The sequence below is a fragment of the Erinaceus europaeus genome, chromosome 15, assembly GCF_950295315.1.
Source record: "Erinaceus europaeus chromosome 15, mEriEur2.1, whole genome shotgun sequence".
In the NCBI taxonomy this organism is placed as follows: Eukaryota; Metazoa; Chordata; class Mammalia; order Eulipotyphla; family Erinaceidae; genus Erinaceus; species Erinaceus europaeus.
Window position 1 is genome coordinate 15,741,938 of NC_080176.1, and position 21,155 is coordinate 15,763,092.

Consider the following 21,155-nt stretch of genomic DNA (forward strand, 5'->3'; position numbering starts at 1 on the left):
GCACACACCATGCTGGGGATGAAACTCAGAGCCCCATATCTAAGAGTCCAATATAGATAATACCTAATCTGAGAATGCCTCATCCACTGCATTACCTCCCAAGCTGTTGTCTCTAATTTCTTTTTATTTATTTATTTATTTATGAGAAAGATAGGAGAGACAAAGAACCAGACATCACTCTAGTACATGTGCTGCCGGGAACTGAACTCAGGACCTCATGCTTGAGAGTTCAGTGCTCTACCCACTGCGCCACCTCCCAGACCACATGTAACTTCTTTTTTTTTTAAAGGTTTTTTACATTTATTTACTTCCTTTTGTTGCCCGTTTTATTGTTGTAGTTATTGTTGTTGTTATTGATGTTGTTGTTGAATAGGACAGAGAGAAATCAAGAGGAGGGGAAGACAGTGAGGGGAAAGATAGACACCTGCAGACCTACTTCACTGCTTGTGATGCGGTTTCCCTGCAGGTGGGGAGCTGGGGACTCAAACCAGGATCCTTATACCAGTTCTTGTGTTTTGCGCCATGTACGCTTAACCTGCTGCACTACTGCCCGACCCCCTTCCTCCCCCATTTTTATCAGGACAGAAGTTGAGAGAATGGAGAGACAGGGAAAGATAAGACACCAGCACGCATGCTTCACCACTCATGATGCAGATGGCCATGCAGGTGGGGAGTGGAGACTTAAACCCAGGTCTTTGTGTTTAGTGATATGTGCACGTAACTGGGTATACCATCACCCATCCCACCTAACTTTATTTAGTAGCCCAGGAGGTGGTACAGTGGAGAAAGTGTTGGACTCCAAATACTGAGGTCCTAAATTCAATTCTTAGCATCTCACATGCCAGACTAATAATCCTCTGGTTCTCTTCCTTCTTCCTCTCTCATAAATAAGATTTTTTTCTTTTTTTAATCTTTATTTATTACATAGAGACAGCCAGAAATGAAGGGGGTGATAGAAAGGGAGAGACAGAGAGACACCTGCAACCCTGTTTCACCACTCATGAAGCTTTCCCCCTGCAGGTGGGGACTGGGGGCTCCAACCTGGATCCTTGCACACGATAATGAATGTGCTTAACCAAATGTGCCACCATTCGGCCCCTGAACTACTTTTTATTTATAAAAAGGAAACATTGACAAAACCATAGGATAAGAGGGGTACAACACCATGCAATTCCCACCACCAGCTCTCTGTATCCCATCCCCTCCCCTGATAGTTTTCCTATTCTTTATCCCTCTGGGAGTATGGACCCAAGGTCATTGTGGGATGTAGAAGGTGGAAGGTCTGGCTTCTGTAATTGCTTCCCCACTGAACATGGGAGTTTACAGGTCGATCCATACTGCCTCTCTCTTTCCCTAGTAGGGTGGGACTCTGGGGAAGCGGAGCTCCAGGACACATTGGTGGGGTTGTCTGTCCAGGGAAGTCTGGTCAGCATCAAGCTAGCATCTGGAACCTGGTGGCTGAGAAGAGAGTTAACATACAAAGCAAAACAAATTATTGAACAACCATGGATCTAAAGGCTGGAATAGTGCAGATGAAGAGAGAGAGAGAGAGAGTGTGTGTGTATGTGTGTGTGGGGTGGTGGTGGTGGTGGTAGGGGGTCTGTTTTGTAGATAGCTAGTAGGCATATTTTAGTTATATTACAAAGGGCCTGTGGATATACTAGTTGTTTTTTCCTTGAGCCTGAAATCTGATATGCAGGTGGATCCAAGTTATTGTCTGGGGAGATGATGTCATGGCTGGAAAAAGGACCAGAAATCTGTATCAGGGAAGAGAGTAGCTCCCAAATATGGGAAAGGTGTATAAATATTGTTGACTGTAAACCCCATCGATTTGATGTGATCTGGGGCCCATAATCAGCTTAGAAGCCTATGTGACCTCTGCATCCCTGTAGATCTGAGCTCACATTCTGTGGTCATGAGTAGGAACATTCCAAGCTGCCCCAATTTCAGGACCCATCTTCCTCAGGTGTAGCATAGAGTATGTTGTCCATCCTTCCTTTGGAGGATGGGGAACATTCTCTACCGTTGTTGATCCACGTTGAGGGCAAGGTCCTTCTTCTTCTTCTAGCGTTTGCCAGGGCAAGGTCCTATGGGGGGCCCACAAAGGGGTCTACTTTGTTGTTCCTGATAGAGACGACCAGTAACAATGGAGAGATGGATTTATTTGAGGTCTAGGCCCATCATGTCTGTTTGGGAATCTCAGGACCCCCCAAATAGGGCCCATAAATAAGTTTTTTAATTATTTCATAAAAGAAAGACCAAAGCACGATTCCAGGTCTCACACACCACCTGCCTGACTGCCGTGTAATAATATATATATATATTTCTTAACAATTTATTCATTTTGAGACAGAGAGAGATGCAGAGCATCACTATGGCAAATGGTGATTCCAGGGACTGAATTCCCTGAGAATTCATGCTTGAGAGTCCCAACACTATTTTACAACATGTGAGGACCTAGGTTCAAGCCCCCAGCAGCCACATGGGAGCCTCATACAAAGAAGACAGTACACCCTGCAAATCACTTTGCTTTCTTCTTCTAGCGTTTGCCAAAAAATGGTAAACGTCTGCAAGACACGATTTGGTGTAGATGGCTCGGCCGTGTTTAGGATGGAGATTATAGCATATTAAATCGAATCCACTGATGGTGAATCACTTTGCAAAACAAGCAAACAACAAGAAAATACTTGTCTGAGAAATTTCTTTATTGGGTCACCTCCCTTATTGGTCTAAGAACAAAAGGTCCACATTAACCATATCATTGTTTCTTTTTCACAATGGGAATTTTTTTTCCCCTTGAAGTACTTTGAAATTGAACAGGCTTATCCACAAATATATTCTCCCATATTACCTTTAAACCCACAAAGACTCCACTTTAACTTCTTGGATGTATTTACTCATTTTATCAAATAGAAAAAAAAAGTTGACCTTTTTTTTCTTTTGCTAAAGAATAAAAGAATCTTCAGATTCTCAAATGACTTTCCACTAAGTCACCAAAAGAAAATTACCAACATCCAAAATTTTTCAATGTATAAGAATTTCTATCTTTGAGGGAAAAAAAAGTATCCCCACCTATTTATAGACTGAAATTCAGGCTCTACAATGCCATTAGTATAGTTAAACAAGAGCATACAAAGCCCTGGAGAGTATTTCATTACAAAATATTTGTGATCAAGAAAATATTGCTTGCTTTCAAATTAAGAACAGGAAAAGCAACAACAACAACAACAATATATGAAGATGCTCATTTTCACAAGTAACAGAAAAGGTAAACTAAGGACTGAAGCTAAAACAGGTACGAACTTTAAATGACTCGGCAGCGCCTGCACAGATTGGTTACACACCAAGACTGTTTAGATTCCTATGTTTACTTATAAAAAGTGCCTGTCCAGAAGAGGATTTCAATGACCTGGATCCATGATAAAGCACAACAGAAAATACTGTAGCTGTAATCTCAGTCCATTGCTGCTAGCAAAGAAACCTAAAGTCTCGTCTCCTTTCCTGTGCACACTAAAAAATAAATAATTAAAAATAAAGACTCTCAAAATAACTGATTCTAGCTAAAACAGAAATGAACATGCCTTTCCACTGCAAAAGAGCAGTGACAGTTCTAACAGCACAAACACCAATGTACTATTTCCTAAAAGCTCAACCTCACTTTGTCAGTGAATCACTCTCACCTGGAGCTCCAGCTTTCTCTGAAGTCTATTTTCACACTCAGAAGTGTAGTAGTTTGTTTCCTCTAATTCTCTCCTCTTTACTCTAGGCTTTGACTGTCTCTGAAGTCCCTGGAGAGCCCCTGCAGTGCTGGCTCCAATTCTGAGCATCCTGGACCAGTCCTGGACATCTCTCCCACTGTCCTCCTACCCTCTCCACACCCACTGAAAGCCTGACACACCAACACAGTTATAGCAAAGCAGAAATGATGAGTCCCAAATAAACACATTCTAACTTAGGCATTTAGTGTCCTACAGGACTTTTTACTGAAAAACAATAAGATCTACAAAGTTCTCTGACAAAAACCTATGCCAGAAGTGGAATCTGTTAAAATACGCTATATATATATATATATATATCCTAAAAATAGGACTATAACTTAAAATAATAAGTATGCCCCAGGGGTCTAGGAAGTGGCACAGTAAGTAGGGCGCAGGACTAGGAAACACAAGGCCCTGAGTTCAATCCCAGGCATCTCATCTGGTTCTCTTTCTTGTGTTAATAAAATCTTTTAAAGAAATTGTATGCCTTAAAAAGGAGAAGAAAAAACAACTAAATCTCCCACACTTGTCCTCTGTAAAATATTGCACATGATAGTCTTTTCCTTTTGCCTATTCAAAAGCAAAAAGGAAAAGTTGCTGTTCAGACACTAGAGGAAGTGTAACTTCAAAGATGCCTGAGGCATGTTCTCACTCTAGTTCAGCACGATCCGGCAGATGAACCCACTATTAAGGGCACAGGGCATGATGGCAGGAACACGACTTCTCAATCACAAATCCTTGCAATCAAAGGGGACTGACCCGGCAGGAATAATGCAGGTGGGGAGCCCACACTGCTTGAAGGGCTTCTGAAATGTGTGTCAAAAGAGCTAGGTGTGATCCCCACTTCACCTCTCAGAAAGTCATCATCTTCATCTTCCACCATCTCCTGTGTGAAGAACAGAGATGATGAATCTGATTATAAGTGAGAATTTGAAAAGCTTTCAAGAATTCCTTTCCCTAGGACTGCTACAAAGTAAGTATGTGACATAACCTGAGCATAGAATCTTACAAACAGAAGGGCCCAGGAGACAGCTCACCAGATAGAAAGCATATTTTACAACATGTGAGGACCTAGGTTCAAGCCCCCAGCAGCCACATGGGAGCCTCATACAAAGAAGACAGTACACATGTGGAGGAGTATTATAGTCTATCTCCTCTTTGTCTTTTGCAGTGGAAAGGTACATTCTCCTTTCCCGATCTGAGAGAATGAGTAGAATCATGCAGGCACAAAGCCTCAGTGGAGACTTGCCAGCAAAGAAGGGGAGGGACGGAGAAGGGGAAAAGAAGGTGGAGGAAAAAAAGGATTTTATAAAGGCAAAATGAAAAATACATAGAAATTTTTGTTCTTTGCCTCTAGGGTTATCGCTGGGACTCAGTGCCTGCACCATGAATCCACTGCTCCTGGAGGCTATTTCCCCCCCCTTTTGTTGCCCTTGTTTTTTTTCATTGTTGTAGTTATTATTATTGTTGTTACTGATGTCATAGTTATTGGATAGGACAAAGAGAAATGGAGAGAGGAGGGGAAGACAGAGAGGGGGAGAGAAAGATAGACACCTGCAGACCTGCCTCACCACTTGTGAAGCGACTCCCCTGCAGGTGGGGAGCCGGGGACTCGAACCGAGATCCTTACTCTGGTCATTACTCTCGTTGTTGTTGATGTTGTCGTTGGATAGGACAGAGAGAAATTCAGAGCAGAGGGGAAGACAGAGAGGGAGAGAGAAAAATAGATACCTGCAGACCTGCTTCACCACCTGTGAAGCTACTCCCCTGCAGGTGGGGAGCCGGGGGCTTAAACTGGGATCCTTACACGCCCTAGTGCTTTTTGCCACATGCGCTTAACCTGCTACGCTACTGGCAGACTCCCCAGAAATTTACCTTTTTAATGGGTTTCTTAAGCTCCTGGAGCTCTTCTGTACTCATGTCTTCCCATATCTGATAAAGAGGATCTATGAATTTCTTTGACCTGTCAACAAAGATCATTGCAATGTCAAATTCTCTATTACAGGTCTTGTGCCTGAGTCCCCAGCTTCAATTTCCATCACTGAGATATGCCAGTTGAATGGTTCTCTTGTCTCTCTCTCACACACAGAAATAAATGTTTGTTTTCAGTGCACTGCTCAGCTCTGGCTTATGGTGCTACAGGGAACTGAACCCAAGCTTCAGGCCTGGGAGTCTATTTGCATAATCTTTTTTGTTTGTTTTTTATTGATGTCCTCTTTGTTAGATAGGACAGAGAGAAGTGGAGAGAGGAGAGGAAGACAGAGAGGGGAAGAAAGATACACCAGGGGCAGGGGGAAGAAAGATAAGACACCTGCAGACCTGCTTCACTGCTCGTGAAGCAACTCCCCTGTAGGCGGGGAGCCGGGGGCTCTATCTTTACACAGGTCCTTGCGCTTCACGCCGCGTATGCTTAACCCATTGCACTACCACCTGACTCCCTTGTTTCCATAATCTTTATGCTATCTCCCCCACCCAGAAACAAATCTTTAAAAAAAGAAATACTAGTAGATATGTATACCGCCAGCTAGTCAGTCATCTAAGTAAGAGCACCCACCTCTTAAGCACACAAGGATCAAAAGGGAAAAAGGTATCAAGTGGATTTGTGCAGGTTTGCACCGAGTCTCCTCCAGCTGTATTTCTAATAACAGGTAGCATCTGACGATTGTTCCTCTCAATGATTGTGTAGCAAAAGACAAGCTGGTATTTGCTGTGGAAAAGACCAACACAGGTAGAGGCATTAACACACTAGAATGAGTATGTGTACACACCCACTGCTATGAAGCAGTACTGCTGACATCCTAGGTTTTCCTAAACAGCAAGCACAAGAAAAAAAAAAATGCAGAAAACAATGTTTTGAGGGTAGAGTTCTTAGCACAAGTTTACTAAAGAGGAAAAAAATGGTTATCACCTGAAAAATGAGAGGGCTTAGATTATTAGTAGGCACAATTCTCACTAAAAAGTTAATGTCTTCAAGGTAACACTTGTAGTTTGGCAAACTAACTTAGCTGTTTTTGTTCTTTTATATTCTTTAATTACATTGTTCTTGTTTACTTTCCTCTTTGCAAGAGCCCTACAAGAGTTGCTGAAGTGGTCTAGGAAGTGGTGCAGTGATAAAGCTTTGGTCACGAGTTCAATCCCCGGCAACACATGTGCCAGAGTGATGTCTGGTTCTTTCTCTCCACCTAGCTTTCTCATTAATAAATAAAATCTTAAAAAAAAAAAAAAAGTTGCTGAAAAGGGGATTCTTGAGTTCCTGAGAGGGACAGTGGTTGCTGGTGCTGATATTTGGTTGCTGGAAAATTAGGATTATGTCGAGGGCGGCCTGAATCACTATCTCAGTAAGTGCTAAAACGAAAGGGCAGAGTAAGAGAAAACAATTAAGAGTCAGAAGAATTCATAAAAAGCAATGGGACCACCATGTCTCCCATCCAAGTACTAACCAGGCCTGACCCTGCTTAGCTTCCAAGATCAGATGAAATCAGGGGTGTTCAGAGTGGTATGGCCGTAGACGGGACCACCATGTCAATTCTGGCAATAATCTCATGACTTAGCAACATTAAAACCCATCCACTGGACTGTTTCAAATGGAAGAGAACTTAGTTCATTCTTTCCCATGGGAGACTAATTCAGGTATCTGTTCTCAAGTCACCTTTGCCTTTTAAGCAACCTATGTGTATTTCTGTTCTATCTGCCAAGGAAAGCATGTGACTCCTCACTCCAGGTATGAGGGAAAGTTGGCAAAACCATACAGGCACAGTTTGTGCAATGTGGTGAGGATGGAGACATATGACTCCCTCAGCCCAATGATAGTACTTCTGCTATGTGACAAGTCTGCTCTTGTCCCAAGACACAGGCTGAACAGTGTCCCTAAGCTGCTATTCCTATTATGGCAAAAGGAGCCCAGTTTAAATTTATTTGAAAAAGTAATAGGCTATTATTACACAGGCAGTTACAATCAAAACACAGTTGTCTGAGTCAGTATGATTCTCAGCAGCACCAAATAAACAAAAGCTGCAGCTACAGGATGATAAACTCCTCAGAGACCGCTAAACCTCAATCTCATGGCTCGTAACCTCCAGTGCTACCCCAGGCCCAGACCTGAAGCCTCCTTGCCCAGTGTGCTCATCAACTGCAGCTCTCAACTCTCAGCTAAGAATATTCTAGGAAGAGCTGCCTCTACTTTGCTTCACTAGTCTCTTCCAGCTGCTTCCTATCTTACAGCAACTGGCTGAAACCTGCTGCCCACTAAAAGCTGTTGCCTGTTGATTTCTTTATTCTTTTCCCGTCATTTTGAAGACTTCAGGATAAAATACCTTGAACTATATTCTCATCAAAGGGAAAATGATGCTATTGGTTGTCAGAAAAGCCATGATGTATTTTTGCAAAGAAAAACAGAAAAAAATACATGGTATTTCCAACAACCCAATATATAGACGTAATTGAAAGAACTGCTGTCTTCTAATAGAACAGACTGTTATCAGCTGAAGAGTTTAAGCTAAGATTCTGCCCTCAAAACCATGGTTAAGTGGTCCGGGAGGTGGCGCAGTGGTAAAGCTTTGGACTCTCAAGCATAAGGTCCCGAGTTCGATCCCTGGCAGCACATGTGCCAGAAGTGATGTCTGGTTCTTTCTCTCTCCAGCTTTCTCATAAATAAAATATTAAAAAATAATAATAATAAAAACCATGGTTAAATGTCCAATGTCTCCAATTCCCATTCTATATGAAAAAGACTATTTCAATTAATGCTTCTAAAGCAATCAGACTACATGCATGCATTTAATTTTCAGTTCTGCTACAGCCTAGTTATGATTATCACAGAAATAATCTGATCTCCAAAAAAGATGATACTATGTCCTTTGAGATAAAATGGACGGAACTAGAGGTGGTTATGCTTAGCAAAATAAGAAATGAAAAACAACTACCAGGTGGTTTTGCTCATATGTGGAATCTAGAGATCTAATTCACATGAACTTGCCCCATAACTTTAAAAAAAAAATCAAACAAGCAAACTGTAAGACTTGAGAACTACGGTGGTTATCTTTGGAAGGTGGAGGGTTGGGATTTGGAACTTGTGGTGGCGGGTATAATCTAATAATCTTGTAACAGTTAATAACAAATGACTTTTTTTTTAAAAAAAAAGAAGTTACTTGATTTCTATATATGCTGCTGCCTCCCAATTTATAAACTGGGGTCAATAGAAACACAATCACAGAATGGTGTAAAGATTAAGGGAGATCTATGTAAAGTGCACATGAAACACTCTGCATTTGCTATATCTACAAGACTTAAACAGCAAGTCCCTCACTCAACTGCTCTCCTTACTGCTGGATACCCATCTCTCATCCAGTCTATTTTTATTACTACTATAGAAGTCGCTGTAATAAGCACCTTTGCTTTGTAACTATCAGTTTACTAACTGCTATCAGCTTAATAAAGTGTCCAGGTTTCTGTGGAGTTATCCAGTAACAGCACTGGTGGGGTAAAATAAAACAATTTGAAGAGACCTGAAATTGCACTCCTAAAATATCATGTCAACCAACATTACCTCAATTTAAAAAAAAAAAAAGAAGAAGCCATTTTAAATGCAGCAAAGTATAACATCCATAGCTCTGTCAATGCCTCCTTTGAATACTGGGTTATTATTGTTCTTTGTGTTAATCTTATTAATTTATTAACCTCACAGTATTGTGAATTTTGCAATACTAACATAAGTTTACTTTTAAATAGTTCCTGTCAAGAAACTGTAGGTAACTTACTTTGGGGGCCAGGCAGTGGAACACCAGTTGATCACACATATTACAATGCATGAGTACCCAGGTTCAAAGCCCCAGCTCCCACCTGCAAGGGGAAAGCTACACAGGTAGTGAAGCAGGGCTATAGGTGTCTCTACTTCTCCCTCCCCTCTCGACTTCTCTGTCTCTACTTAATAAATAATAAATAAAATAAATAACTTACTTTGTAATGGCGGCAAAAAAGTTCACAACAGAGGGCAAGCAAATCTTCAAAGGATTGAGCTGACTCATTACTATGCGCTCAAAATTTAGACTCTGCAGGTACCTCAGACCTATGATTAAAAACAGAAGCTCTCGTTAAGGAACAAAGCTCTTTTTAAGTAGTTTAAGATTATCTTTAGGATTCACAGATAACTTCCCACATTAAAAAGGATATTTGGGCCCCCCCCTGCAGGGGAAATCTTCACGAGTGAAGCAGAGCTGCAGGTGTCTCTCTGTCTCTCTTCCTCTCTATCCCCCCTTCCCTCTTGATTTCTGGCTGTCTCTATCCAGTAAATAAAAATAATTTTAAAAAAATTTTAAGGGATATTTGGGGAGCTAGGCAGCAGTGCACCAGGTTAAGCACAAGGACCCACACACGGATCTGTCTGGGTTTGAGCTCCCAGTTCCCCACCTGCAGAGGGAAGACTTCACGAGCAGTGAAGCATGTCTGAGGTGTCTATCTCCCCCTCTTCCCTCAATTTCTCTCTACCTATCCAATAAAATGGCAAAAACGGCTGCCAGGAGCAGTGGGTTCGTAGTGCAGGCACCAAAAGCCCTAGCAAAAACTCTGAAGGCAAAAAAAAAAAAAAAAAAGATATTTGTAACTTTGGTGAAGGGATACTGGTGATTTGGTGCAGACTGTGAGGGCTAATATTCTGAAAAGGTGAAACTGTCCTTCTAAAACTCACAGGCTTGGGGGAGACAATATATTGATTATGCAAAAGAACTGTCATGCTCCAGCACCACCATTAGCCAGGGCAGACCAATGGCCTGGTAAATAAATAAAATCCAAATCAAGGTTACCTCAAAACAAATGAAAACAATCATTAAAATTTTTTTATAAAATTTTATTTATTTATTTTTGGATAGAGACAGAGGAATTGAGAAGGGAGGAGGAGACAGAGGGAAAGAGATGGAGAGACACCTGCAGCCCTACTTCACCACTCGTAAAGCTTTCCCCCCACAGGTGGGGACCAGGGGCTTGAACCTAGGTCCTTGAGCGCTATAATGTGTGCTCTGAAACAGGTGCGCCACCACCTGGTCCCTGTTAAAATATTTTTTTTAAATAAATATTTTATCTAGTTTATTATTTTAATGAGAATGTGTAAATACAGAGGGAGAGAGAAATACCAGAACACTGCTCAGTTCTGGCTTATGGTGGGGCTGGGGATTGAACCTGGGACCTCAGAGCCTCAGGCTTGAAAGGCTTTTGCATAACCATTATGCTGTCTCCCCATTCCGTTAAAATGTTGTTAAAGCAAAAAAAGAGATATTTGCAAATATTCTTTAAACATTTGGAGACAATCACACAATGTACAACACAAAAAAATGCTACTAAGCTTAACCATATCAGTTTAGGACTGAACCAGGTTTTTAATTTAAATGCTTATTTTATTTATCTATTGACTTTTGAGAGAGTGGGAGAGGGTTAACTGGACTATCACTCTGGCATGTATGATATAAGGACTTCATGCTTGAGTCCAATACCTTCATTCCCACTGCACCTCCTCATGGGTCACTCAACCAGATTGTCTAAAGGAAACAGCTTACTCATTCAAAGAATCAGGAAGTAAGCACGCAGTCCTAGAGGGCTATAAACTCAAGTAAAAATTGACAATTCAGATATACATAAGCTCAGATGAATTGGGGGGGGGAATCATGTGGTCTGATATATCAATCATTATGAAATCTTTATTTTATTTTTGAGATGCAGAGAAAGAAAGAGAAGAGAAACATCAGAGAAACTGCACAGCTCTAGCTTGTTGTGGTGCAGGGGATTGAACCTGGGACTTGGGAGCCTTAGGCATGAGTCTCTTTGCATAACCATTATGCTATCTACCCCCGACCCTTTTTTTTTCCTTAACCAGAAAGTGACAAAGGTGAGAAACACTCTAGTAGATGCCAGGGATTGAACCAGGAACCCCAAGCATTGAAGTTCAGCGAACTACCAGTTGAGTTATCTCCCCAGTCAACCATCATGAAGTCATTTTTACAAAATTGAAGTAACAGGGCCAAACAGATAGCTCACTGGGTAAGGCATGTGCCTTGCCATATGCTTGGTCCAAGTTCTAACCCTAGCACCACAAGGGAGATGCTCTAGCACCAGAGGGAGCTCTCCCCCAGGATGAGAGGAGACTCAAACAGGTTTCCCCAGGAAGAGAGGAGACTAAAACAGGAGTTCCAACTGGGCCAAAAATGAAAGGAAGAGAGAAAGGAGAGGCAAGTCCCTATTCCCTAGAAGTACTGACATTCAATAGTGTCTACTTCCAAATTTACATGTCAATCTGACAGATGAGAGGTGTTTACAGGAATCTTTAAGATCTATGAATTGCATGAAATAGTCTGTAAAAGTCTGAGTGTGTGTGAGGTTTTCTGACTCCATAGCTTTCATCAAATTCTCAGAAAGGTAATGGGTGACTCCATTTGAAAATATATTCTTACCCATGGAAAATTCAGTTACCACCTACCAATAATACCACGGCACTCACCTTCCTTCAGGTTTCCACTTAAAAGTTGTTTGTGTCTAAAAACAAAAGTGTAGAACACAGCTTGGCAGGCTGCGTAAAATGGCCCATGGAGAGCAACATCACAAAACAACTTCGTTCCTGAATCCTGGTTATTAAGGTAGATGTGCAGCCAGTTAACCAAAAGATCTAAGCATGATTTCACAGTGCTAGAGAAAAGAACAGTTCAAATCAGTTTTACTTGCTTCAAAAGAGTTAGGAAAAATAGCATGCATACAATTTCCTCTCACTTCAGACTAGAAGCTGGCCCGTGAGCTTTTTTATATATGATCCCTGGGCACAAGTGAAGGAAAAAGGCAAATACGAGACTGAGAAGACAGCTTCCTAATCATTAAGTACAGAGCACAGTCCTTTCATTTTTCTTTTCCATGTTATTTTCACAGAACACCATTCTTCCTAACAAAAGGCTGACCCCTGAGAATGTCTCAAGTTCCAAGAGTCCTTAGGGGCTTCTCCTCATCAAATCAGAAGGGCTTCACTCATGGGCTTGCAGTCCTCATGGGAGAAATAGTCAAAGGACAATTTTACAAGGAAATTAACAGTCTAAATGACTTCAACTTTCTCTACAGAATTCAGATAAAATCCTGTTGTCAACTAATTACAACAGAATGGCCAGATAACTTTTAGTTGTTGGGAACACTTGTTTTTTTCTTTTCTTTCCTTTACCTTTTTAGTGAGGGACCAGAGCACTTGTGCCACTTTACATGGTGCTAAGAATAGAACCCAGGGCCTCATGCATGCAAGACAGTTGAGTCAACTCCCCCATCCAGGTAACAGATTCTTATTTTTATGTCCCAGGGGAGTAACTAGGTTATGGGAAGGGTCTTGTAACAATATCCTTGCCCAAAGATATATTCAAAAATCATTGGAGGAAACAGCACAGAGTTGATCTCCTAGACAGATCTTTCTATTACCTTTAAAAGGAATTTTCTTCAGCTTTAACAGATACAAATAATTCGGAATTCAAATGAAAAATGACAGACCTATAAAAAGAATCACAACAGTATACAACACTGTTCACCAGCCATGAATACAAACTGATATTCATGTTCAAGAACAACCACAGAACAGATGACAATAGCTTTGTATAAGAGGTTTCATATCTAAAAATAGACTTTTTTTTTTCTCAAACTGCCTCTCAGATATGTAAACATTTTACATGTTGTGAAGAACACATCCTTTTACACTTAAAAGACAATAAAGGACAGGTATTCCTCTCTCAAGACAATGCTATAGTCTTTTAAAAGCATAATTATGAAAAGCACTAGGGAAATTAGGCTACTTACATAAGAGGAATAAATTTAGCTCTTGCTAAAAAGCTTCCAATATAATTTCCAGCAGCTTGCCTGATGATGGCAGGATTATTTGGATCCTGCAATTTTTTCCAGAGATGTTCCAAAAATGCTTCTGCAAATCCCTGTTTAAAAAAAAACAGTGTGATCTGAACTTTTTCATTGCTATTCTGGTTATCAGCACCTTAATCACAGGGGACTGGTGAAGCATCTTTTTTTTTAACAAAAGATGCAATAGCTAACTGTTCACAAATAGCTCTTTCCAAAAAACTAGTAACCCTCACTTTTTTCCCTTATTTTTTAAATTTTCATTTATTTATTTTCCCTTTTGTTGCCCTTGTTTTTTTTTTAATTATTATTGTTGTTGTAATTGATGTTGTTGCTATTAGATAGGACAGAGAGAAATGGAGAGGAGAAGAAGACAAAGAGGGGGAGAGAAAGCTAGACACCTTCAGTCCTGCTTCACTGCTTGTGAAGCAACACCCCTGCAGGTGGGGAGCCAGGGACTTGAACCGGGATTCTTACACCGGTCCTTGCGCTTCACGCCACCTGCGCCTAACCAGCTACACTACCGCCCGACTCCCTCCTAACCCTCACTTTAAGGACAGATTCACATCAAACCTCCTTACCTACCACCTATCATATATCACCCCCCCCCAATTACTGATCTATGAATCTACAAGATAGTTGCAAAGAAGGAAAAATTCATAACAAGTATGTGAGTGTGTGTGTGTATTTCCTTTTGTTCAAAAAAAGTTATAGTCTAAGCTTTTGATTTTTTTAATTAAAAAATTGATTTGGACTACATAGGATTCAATTGAGAAAAGAGTATAAAGGCAATAGGTAAGTATCCCATTTGAGATTACAGTAAAAGTTTAAATTGTAGAAATGGACACCACCTAGTGGATGAAACATGGATGGCGTTTCAATGTACTCAGCTCAGTTGAAAGGCAGCAGCTAATCCCTCTACTACTTCCAATCATGGAGCAGTTTTCCAGAGTTACTGCTTATAAATGAGTTCAAAAAGAAATACTCAACTCCTGATCTCTTATCTCTACTCCCCTGAAGCCCAGTTTATAGAGCAAGATTAAAATGAGACAAATGGGGAGTCAGGCTGTAGCGCAGCGGGTTAAGCGCAGGTGGCGCAAAGCACAAGGACCGGCATAAGGATCCCGGTTCGAACCCCGGCTCCCCACCTGCCGGGGAGTCGCTTCACAGGCGGTGAAGCAGGTCTGCAGGTGTCTATCTTTCTCTCCTCCTCTCTCCATTTCTCTCTGTCCTATCCAACAACGACAACAACAATAATAACTACAACAATAAAACAACAAGGGCAACAAAAGGGAATAAATAAATAAAATAAATCTTAAAAAAAAAACTAAAAAATAAAATAAAATAAAATGAGACAAATGTACTGACATACTTACCAGTTTAAAGCTACAGAGATAAAACATGAAAAACTGTACATGGCAGGAAGCATGGGTGGGCAAGAGGAGTTTGTCAAAAATAGTTACGAGGTCTCGATATAAGTCCTTTGTTTTGTTGACATCAATCTTACCTACAGAGAAATTAGGCATGTCAGTTCTAGAAATACTGATTTTCAAGTTATCGGTTTCATCTGCAAAACTGAGATAATTATAATTAAGAAACACATTATCGGGAGTCGGGCGGTAGCACAGCGGGTTAAGCGCACGTGGCGCAAAGCACAAGGAGGTGTAAGGATCCCAGTTCGAGCCCCCAGCTCCCCACCTGCAGGAGCATGGCTTCACAAGTGGTAAAGCAGGTCTGCAGGTGTCTGTCTTTCTCTCCCCCTCTGTCTCCCACTCCTCTCTCCATCTCTCTGTCCTATCCAACAGTGACATCAAAAACAATAACTACAACAATAAAACAACAAGGGAAACAAAAGGGAATAAATAATAATAATAATAAAAGAAGAAACACATTATCAGGGGCCACCTAGGACGGGACCTGTTTTGCCATCAATGCAACCCAGGTTCCTGGTACAGGAACTCTATATCACTGAACCAAGCTTCGGTGCTATGGTTTCTCCTTCTGTCTCTCCATCTAAAATAGGTGGTTCAGAGTGAAGCAACATTAAAAACATATATACCACCATTCATAATTAAAGTAAAATGGGGCAGATGGTGGCACACCTGGTTAAAAGTGTCCATGTCACAATGTGCAAATACCTGGGTTCAAGCCCTTAGTCCTCCACCTGCAGGGAGGAAGCTTTGCAAGTGGTGAAGCAATGATGCAGCTTGGTGTCTCTTTATCTCCATATCTCTCTCCTTCTCTCCTTTTGATTTGTCTCTCTCTCCAATAAATAAGTAAATATTTAAAGTAAACTACCACTTCTATCTTTTTTCTTTTCTATATTTTTCCTTTTCTGGTATTGGCAAGGAAGGAAGCCATCTCCATACAAAATGGAGCTCAAGTCTGTCTTACAATGGTACTGGAGATTAAACCAGGGACCCTCGGAGTCTCAGGCATAACCACTGTTATCTCCCCAACCCAACAAATAAATCTTTAGAAAAGGGGGGAAAAATCGGGAGTCGGGCTGTAGCGCAGCGGGTTAAGCGCAGGTGGCGCAAAGCACAAGGACCGGCATACCGGCATAAGGATCCCAGTTCGAACCCCGGCTCCCCACCTGCAGGGGAGTCGCTTCACAGGCGGTGAAGCAGGTCTGCAGGTGTCTATCTTTCTCTCCCCCTCTCTATCTTCCCCTCCTCTCTCCATTTCTCTCTGTCCTATCCAACAACAACGACAACAACAATAACTACAACAATAAAACAACAAGGGCAACAAAAGGGAATAAATAAAATAAAATATTTAAAAAAATTTTTTTTAAAAAAACTACATTCTTGTAAAAAAAAAAGTTCAATTAAAAAAAAAAAGGGGGGGAAATCAACAACTAAGAAGGCAAATTCTGTGGGCTAGGAGGTAGTGCAGTGGATAAAGCACTGGACTCTTAAGTCCCAAGTTCAATTGCTGGCAGCACATGTACCAGAGTTGATACCTGATTCTTTCTCATTAATAAATAAATTTAAAAAAATCTTTATTAAAAAAAAGGAAAATTAAAAAAATTAATATATATTCCCTTTTGTCCTTGCTGTAATTATTGTTGTTACTGATGTTGTCGTTGTTGGATAGGACAGAGAGAAATGGAAAGAGGCGGGGCAGACAGAGAGGGCGAGAGAAAGATAGACATCTGCCAATCTGCTTCACCACCTGTGAAGCAACTCCCCCTGCAGGTGAAAAGTTGGGGACTCGAACCAGGATCCTTACACCTTTGCACCACCTGCACTTAACCCGCTACGCTACCACCCAACTCCCAGAAGGCAAATTTTCAAACCATGTCACAATGGGAAGTAACTTAAGAGCTCTCTTTCACTAGGGTTATCATTGAGGCCCTGTACCTACACAACTCCATCACTCCTATTGGCCTTCTTTTTCCTTTTACAGGATGAAAGACAAAGAGAGCTTAGATACTCCAGGAATTGAATTCAGGTCCTCAGGCATGGCAGTATGTGCATTCCAGCAGGTAAGGCACCTCCTAGCCCAAGAATGTATACATGTGTGTGCATGGTTGTTTGATTTCTTTTGTTTGCATAGCCAGAGTTTGAAACATATACTTTTTTCCCAGGCCATTTTTTCATTCAGGTAGAGAAATAGAGAGCAAGAGACAGAGAAGAAACCACAGCACTAGAGCTCCCTCCAATGCCATCACACCTCTCATGTAATGCCTGGGCTCAAACCTGGGTCATACACATGACAAAAATATGTGCCCCACAAGGTCCCTATTACAGGATAAAAGGTAATGTGTAAAGATGGCCAGCACAGAAGTTGTGGAAATGGCTCAACTGGTAAAGCATCAGACGTTCATGCCCCAGGTTTCCAGTTTGATCACTGTCAAGGCATGTATCACAGTGATGCTCTGGTCTGTCTCCCTCTTTCTGTCTCATGTGAAACTCTCCTACGTAATAATAGAGCCAAGTATATAGTATGTGTTTGACAGCGCGTAGCTGATGTGATTGTTATTGTTACCATCTACATAGCAGATGTCCTTGATGTAAGACAAAAGCAAGGACAGCAGGATGTCCAAACGTTCAGCAACAGGATGGACCATCTGATCAAGCCTTTCAGGATCAGCCTGTGTTTCATGTTCAGTTTCTTCATCTTCGTCCTTTAGAAATCAAGTTAAAATTGACATGTGAAAGTATTTTTTATGGACATATTTCCTTTAAAAGATAAAAGCAAAGATGTTACAAGGAAATCAATCAGAACCACCCACAGGGTTCAAAATGAAAGCAAGGACTCTGAGTCCCAGTCTGGGACTCTCATTTACAAGGTTGCTTGAGACTGTAGCTGTGCAAACACCAGAGTTTTCTGTCCCCTTACAGTACCTATCAGCCTGAGCCAGGACAGGGTGTCCACTCAACAGCTGCTCCTTTCTCCATTAGCTGCCCTAATACACCTGCCTGCTCCTCTTCAGAAAAATGATTAACAAAGGACCACAAGAAGCCATGGCTATTTCTCTGGTCGCAAGCTGGGACCAACTTCATAGTGCAGTTCTTACTGCTGTGCTCTTAGGGCGATGAGGCTATAACTACCTTCTCCTGAGGCCACACCCTGACTTGGTCCCAGCTCTAGCCTCTACCTGGTCCTCATGCCCTTTGGCCAAAGAACACTAGAATCTCAGGCCCAGAGATTCTTAGAGAGTCCAGCTTGGATACCTTGCTAGGTGCAAAAGTATTTAAAATTCAGAAATTAAGCCAGCATGTTCTCCCTTACTTTTCAGAGTCAAAAACAATATGTGGCCTAGAAGACAAACTAAAACCACAAGAATGAAAGTGAGACATACTTGACCAGACCCAAATTGACCCATACTTGACCAAATTCAAAACCTTAGAAGCAAACCAACTCTCGGCACTGGAACTAGAGCTGTGGACTTAAAAGCATGTGCTCCTTGGATCCATCCCCAGTATCTATCACATGTGCCAGAGTAATGCTCTGGTTCACTCTCCTTCTCTCTCACATTAATACATAAATCTTAATAAAAATAAATAAATAAAGTGAGCAATCAGATGAACTGATACTAATAACCAATAAAAAAAGAAAAAGCCATTTTTAGGGGTGGGAGAAAGACCACTCAGTAGAGTGTACGTACACTTGACCACACGCAAGGACCTGGTTTCAAGCTCTCAGCCACCACATAGGAGTACCACAAAAAGGGGAAGCTTCATGGGTGGCAGAACAGTTCTGTGGTATATCCTCTCTCCCTTTTCTGTGTTCTAACCTCTATCTGAAAAAGTTACTGGAGCAACAGATTTATGTAGGCATGAATCCCTGAAGGAAAAAAAACGGGAGAGAGAGAAAGTCATTTTCATGGTCATAGTTCGCTGAACTATGGTATTAACTGAAAGCTTTGAGAACAGCCTCTGGCTGTCTCTCGCCGCCCTATGGGGTTAGCACATTATTTTGTTCATAAATGCTGACCATATTAAACAGTCCTTCGGGGGCATCTGTCACATGGCCAGTTTGAGCAGCTGCATCCTCAGCATCTTCAATATCCTGCCGGGATGCATTCACCTACATCAGAGCAAAGAAAAAGACCACTTAAAATATGGTATCTGGGGACAGAAAATTCACCCAACACACACAGTTTACATGCATAGTGCATATACCACCACTGAGCTTCCTCCAATGCAGTAGTGTTGGGATTTGAACCTACTGCCTACTAGTACGTAGTAAGGCATAGTAAGTGGAGTGCTACACCGAGTGAGTTATCTCCTGGGAACAATATATATTATATATAAATGTATGCATATTAACGGTGTTCAAATCAGTACCCTAGATATAACAAAATGACACAATTATCAATTAAAGCACTAATCACAATTTATAAACTGACCTGGGTGGGGCTGGGTGGTGGACTTTGCACTTTTCAAGCAAGGACCTGTGCTCAAGCCCCCAGTCCCCACCTGCAGGGAGGAAGCTTCACAAATGGTGAACAAGTGCTGCAGATGCCTTTCTCTCTCCCTCTCTATACCTCATCTCAATTCCTATTTTTATTCAATAGATAAAATATTAAACTGACCTGGGTTATGAGTGCATATACAAGATTATAAATCAAATTCCTTTTACTAAATGCTTATATAAAATATGAACTGCAGTGTAACTATCTAAATCAGTTAGGTGTTTTTTTTTTTTCCTCCAGGGTTATTGCTGGGCTCGGTGCCTACACCATGAATCCACTGTTCCTTGAGGCCATTTTTCCCCCTTTTGTTGCCCTTGTTGTTGTAGCCTCGTTGTGGTTATTATTATTACCATTGTTGATGTTGTTCATTGTTGGATAGGACAGAGAGAAATGGAGAGAGGAGGGGAAGACAGGGGAGAGAAAGACAGACACCTGCAGACCTGCTTCACCGCCCCTGAAGCGACTCCCCTGCAGGTGGGGAGCTGGGGGCTCGGAATGGGGATCCTTATGCAGGTCCCTGCTTTTTGCGCCACGTGTGCTTAACCCACTGCGCCACCGCCCAACCCCCGGTTTTTTGTTGTTTTTTGCTTCCAGGGTTACTGCTGAGGCCAGCACTGCAAATCCACTATTCCTATCAGCTATTTTTTCTATTTTTTTTTTCCCTCCAGGGTTATTGCTGGGCTCGGTGCCTGCACCATGAATCCATCGCTCCTGGAGGCCATTTTTTCCCCCTTTTGTTGCCCTATTATTATTGCCATTGTTGATGTTGTTCGTTGTTGGATAGGAGAGAGAGAAATGGAGAGAGGAGGGAAAGACAGAGGGGGAGAGAAAGACAGACGCCTGCAGATCCGCTGCACCGCCCGTGAAGCGACTCCCCTGCAGGTGGGGAGCCGGGGACTCGAACCGGGATCCCAACGCCAGTCCTTCCACTTTGCGCCACATGCACTTAACCCACTGCGCCACCGCCGGACCCCCCATTTTTTTCTATTTTTGATGTTGGACAGGACAAAGAGAAATGAGAGAGGAGGGGAAGACAGAGAGGGGGAGAGAAAGGTAGACACCTGCAGACCTGCTTCACCACCTGTGAAGCGAACCCCCTTCAGGTGAGGAGCCAGGGGCTTGAATCGGAATCCTTGAGCTTCGTACTATGTGCACATAACCCAGTGCACTATCGAACTGCCACACCTAAAGAAGTTAGTTTTAAGAAATTCAGTTAAGGGCTGGGGAGGTAACATAATGGTCATATAAAAGACTTTCATGCTTGAGGCTCTGAGGTCCCAGGTTCAATCTCCAACACCACCATAAGCCAGACTTAGCTGACCAGTGCTCTGGTGTCTCTCTCATTAAAATATTTTAAATTCAGTTTTAATTCTTTATCTTGCAATGTACAAGACACATACATGTTACCTAAGTATATCACCCATCAGCTGAACAGAAAACTAATGGCATGCAAGTCAAATCTGAATTACTAAATATTAATTGGCATAATCCTTCATGTTTACTGATTGTCTCAAATCACACCTTTTTATCATGCATGGCTCATGCAAGACTTCCCTTCCAAATGTACTGAATAGTTCTTAAGTATACACCAGAGGAATATTTCACCAAGATCA

General features: G+C 41.7%; 1 protein-coding gene and 1 long non-coding RNA gene across 2 annotated transcripts in view; one reads left to right on the top strand and one right to left on the bottom strand.

Moving 5' to 3' along the window:
* Positions 1-3,955, top strand: part of LOC132533097 (uncharacterized) — a 7,554-nt gene extending 3,599 nt beyond the window's left edge. The window contains exon 2 of the long non-coding RNA XR_009544981.1: positions 3,767-3,955. This is a non-coding gene — a long non-coding RNA (uncharacterized LOC132533097). The remainder of the gene's footprint in view (positions 1-3,766) is intronic.
* Positions 2,685-21,155, bottom strand: part of RRN3 (RRN3 homolog, RNA polymerase I transcription factor) — a 31,847-nt gene continuing 13,376 nt past the window's right edge. The window contains exons 10-18 of the mRNA XM_007529532.3: positions 19,062-19,154; positions 17,610-17,748; positions 14,993-15,123; positions 13,563-13,693; positions 12,241-12,425; positions 9,714-9,822; positions 6,313-6,465; positions 5,634-5,721; positions 2,685-4,644 (exon numbers count right to left, since the gene is read on the bottom strand). Of these exons, the coding sequence (XP_007529594.2) occupies positions 4,483-4,644; positions 5,634-5,721; positions 6,313-6,465; positions 9,714-9,822; positions 12,241-12,425; positions 13,563-13,693; positions 14,993-15,123; positions 17,610-17,748; positions 19,062-19,154 (1,191 nt within the window). The 3' untranslated portion in view covers positions 2,685-4,482. The remainder of the gene's footprint in view (positions 4,645-5,633; positions 5,722-6,312; positions 6,466-9,713; positions 9,823-12,240; positions 12,426-13,562; positions 13,694-14,992; positions 15,124-17,609; positions 17,749-19,061; positions 19,155-21,155) is intronic.